This window comes from Asparagus officinalis, chromosome 1 (genome assembly GCF_001876935.1).
Source record: "Asparagus officinalis chromosome 1, Aspof.V1, whole genome shotgun sequence".
In the NCBI taxonomy this organism is placed as follows: Eukaryota; Viridiplantae; Streptophyta; class Magnoliopsida; order Asparagales; family Asparagaceae; genus Asparagus; species Asparagus officinalis.
The window spans coordinates 50679681-50682696 of NC_033794.1; the positions used below are offsets into that span (position 1 = coordinate 50679681).

The 3016-nt window shown below is 35.2% G+C and overlaps 1 protein-coding gene across 1 annotated transcript; it reads right to left on the minus strand.

Moving 5' to 3' along the window:
- On the minus strand, positions 1144-2486 carry LOC109834168 (ruvB-like protein 1). Its single transcript, XM_020402109.1, has 5 exons — positions 2395-2486; positions 2126-2225; positions 1977-2040; positions 1744-1813; positions 1144-1370 (listed from the first exon to the last, which is right to left on the minus strand). Exons 1-5 carry the CDS (start codon positions 2484-2486, stop codon positions 1343-1345), a joined length of 354 nt encoding a protein of 117 aa, XP_020257698.1. The 3' UTR covers positions 1144-1342.

Genomic DNA, 3016 nt, shown 5'->3' on the forward strand with positions numbered 1-3016 from the left:
ACAGTGGACAGCCGGAGCAGAATCAGGGACTAGTGTCGGTTTCGAATGTTGGGTATGACCGGCGGTCAAAATATAAAAATAAAGTTAATTCCTCATCATCAAAGGTCATTCAAGAACGTTGTTCTACTGCTAACGCTAGTGAATCTGCAAGTGATGATCCTACTGCTTCCTCAAATGATGTCTCTGGTGTCTCTTGAACAACGATGAATCACGTTATTCCTTTAGGAATAGCAGCAGGGATGAAGCGATAAAGATTCTTGTGGAAATTTGGCAAAGGCAAAAAATAAAGTTCAAAAAAGGATGTCTCCCACACTAGAAAGAAGTAAGTTTAGCATATTGGGATTTAATCTTTTTTTTTATGTTTTTAGATTGTGTGCAATTTATGTGGGAAATTTTAGAAATCAAATTTTATGATTGTATGGGGAAATTTGTTTATACAGAAACTGTGAGAGACATTAAAATTGTTTCAGAGTGATTGAAAGAAGCTAGAAGTTATATATATCCTTGGATGCATGCCACTTATTCGTGTAAATTTTAAATTTAAATTGCTTGTTGTTATAGGTAGTAAGTATATGTGCATGTTTTTTGCTTCATGTTAAGTATAAAAATATGCATGTTATTTTTGAATTTGTTCATTTCTTATTGTTGGATTTGTGATTGTATTTTCATGGCTATGGTATTATGAGATGATGGACATAAAGAAATATGCCCTTAGAAATAGATTCAAGTCTCCTTTGACAAATTGGGTTTTAGAGGGTGAGAAAGTTAGATCCATGAGAAAGGGGATGATAGCTACAAAGGCATGGAAATCTTCACTAGTACAAACATGGGCTGCCCTAACGGTTGTAACCGTTGGGGCTGAAAAAACGACCGTTGGGCCAAGTTGCGTTGGGGCTAAGTCAGCCCCAACGGTTGTCGAACTTGCCCCAACGGTTCCAACCGTTGGGGCAATTAGATAGATTTAAAAAAAAAAGGAAAATCAGCTTAAAAGCAGAATTACCAGATGAGTATATAACTGATCAAAAATGAACATATCAAACTCCAAGAATGTAATGGTAGCCGTCTTAAAAGCAGAATTACCAGATAAAATCTCTCCCAGTCATAGAATTATCCTCGCCAACTGATCAATAGACATATGAGATATAATTCGGAAAAGTTTATTTGAGCTATGTTAAACTGATCAACAAACATGGTTAGATCTTCTGGTCCTTACAAACATATGAGATATAATTCGGAAACGTTTATCCTTGCCAACTGATCAACAAACATGGGATGCCAAGGAGGTAGGCCCATCCAACAACGATTGAGATGCCGATGGAGCTAATTATACCTTTTGGTCCATTTACATCTGCATTCTTTGTTTCTTCTGTCTAAAAGATAAAAGTTCGAAAATAACATGTTAGAACAATTCCAACCGATGTCTTTCTAAGTAACATGCAAGAATAAATACAAGAGAATGTTTACCCAAAAACTATATACTAACATAAAATACTTACTAATGTTTTAATAGGTTCACAAAATTTTATAACTTAGTTTGTAACAACACTAATACAAATTTTTGTAACAACACTAATACAACTTTCATGAGTAAAGCGAAATACTAGATTAAAAACAGCTTTTGTAGCAGAATAATATATGAATAACTTGCAGAAAATAAACATTGGAAATGCTTGCTTTATAAGTTAGGAGAATTTTGTGTGTTGTAAGTCATACGAGAACAATGTTATAAGGCAGATATGATACCTGTTGTTGTCCATGAATGTATGGGCTAGAGTGTAAAACAGAAAGAAACTCGCTGACGGCTTCAACCCACCTGCAATGAAGACAGACAATCTTCAGCAGCATCGACAGACTTGGTAACCGGAAGAAGTCCTGCTTCAATGTCCCATATAAAGACCTCCCCACCAAGACCTCCAGATGCAACAATATTACTCTAAAATGAATGAAACTACTAAAGGATCAGAAATCTCCCACACCCAGATAAGCTAGACTTTCTTCATCAATTACCAGCTCTTCAACCTGCGCACGAATGGCCAGTATCTGGTCCACATCAACAGATAGTATCAGTCACTAGGAAGTTCATGTTTGAGACACAATGTAAAAGGACAAAGATAAATGCAAGAACCTGAATCATTTCAGTAGGGCCATAAGTTTCTGTTCGAATTATTACAAGACAATGCAGCAGATCTACAGGTATGCCATGTGGACTAGTCATATCAGTTCCTCTGAGAAGAACCAAAGAATTAGTATGAATAACTTCAAATAAGTATAGAAGAATTTTTATGACTTTATTTATGTGCAGGAACAGACCAAACTCAAAGCTATAAAAAACAATAAATAATCAGTTATTGATGCTATTTTGAAATAAACCATCATAATGTTGCTAATTCATACCTTACATTACATACTCCTCTGTTCGTAGCAAATATAACTATCGGCGATATCGAGCTCTCAAAAGCACGATTTAGGTAAGAAAAACATTCCATGTCAAGTATATGAACCTGCGATTTGTGAGAAGTAGTTGTTTACTATTAACCATAACAAGAATAACAACCCACAGTGTGAGTATCCAAGATACCTCTAACATCCTAGCACTAGTACAAATAAATGAATTAAAACCTTCTATAAATTCAACTACTAACCAATATCTAAAGGATCATGAGTTTCAGTATCAATTTGAAATTTAACTTATGCTGAAGCAAGTGTAAGTGCTCCTCTGTCGATACGCCTTTGTCTCATGATCTGTTTTAACGTTCAAAAAAATATGAAGAGCATTCAACCAGATCATTAAATTGAAGACATTTTTTTTACTATGCAAGTGTGATGGATTCCAAGACACCAACCTTTGCTAAGGAGTTCATAGTTCGCAGGTCAGTTGTTAATGGGTCCCCTAAGCGGCTGCAAGAAATATTGGAAACAATCAGAATAAGATAATGGTTTACACACCAAAAAAATGCAATCCACAAGATGCAGCAACAAAAATCATCCCGAAGAAGCAAAATTAAAGAAAATATCA

Excerpts from the sequence above, each read along its gene's own strand:
- LOC109834168 (XM_020402109.1), bottom strand. The coding sequence starts at position 2,486 with ATGGAATGTTTTTCTTACCTAAATCGTGCTTTTGAGAGCTCGATATCG. Across the intron at positions 2,041-2,125 it reads GCCCTACTGAAATGATTCAG|ATACTGGCCATTCGTGCGCA; the intron begins GTTCTTGCATTT and ends GATGTGGACCAG. Across the intron at positions 1,371-1,743 it reads ACATTCATGGACAACAACAG|ACAGAAGAAACAAAGAATGC; the intron begins GTATCATATCTG and ends TTTATCTTTTAG.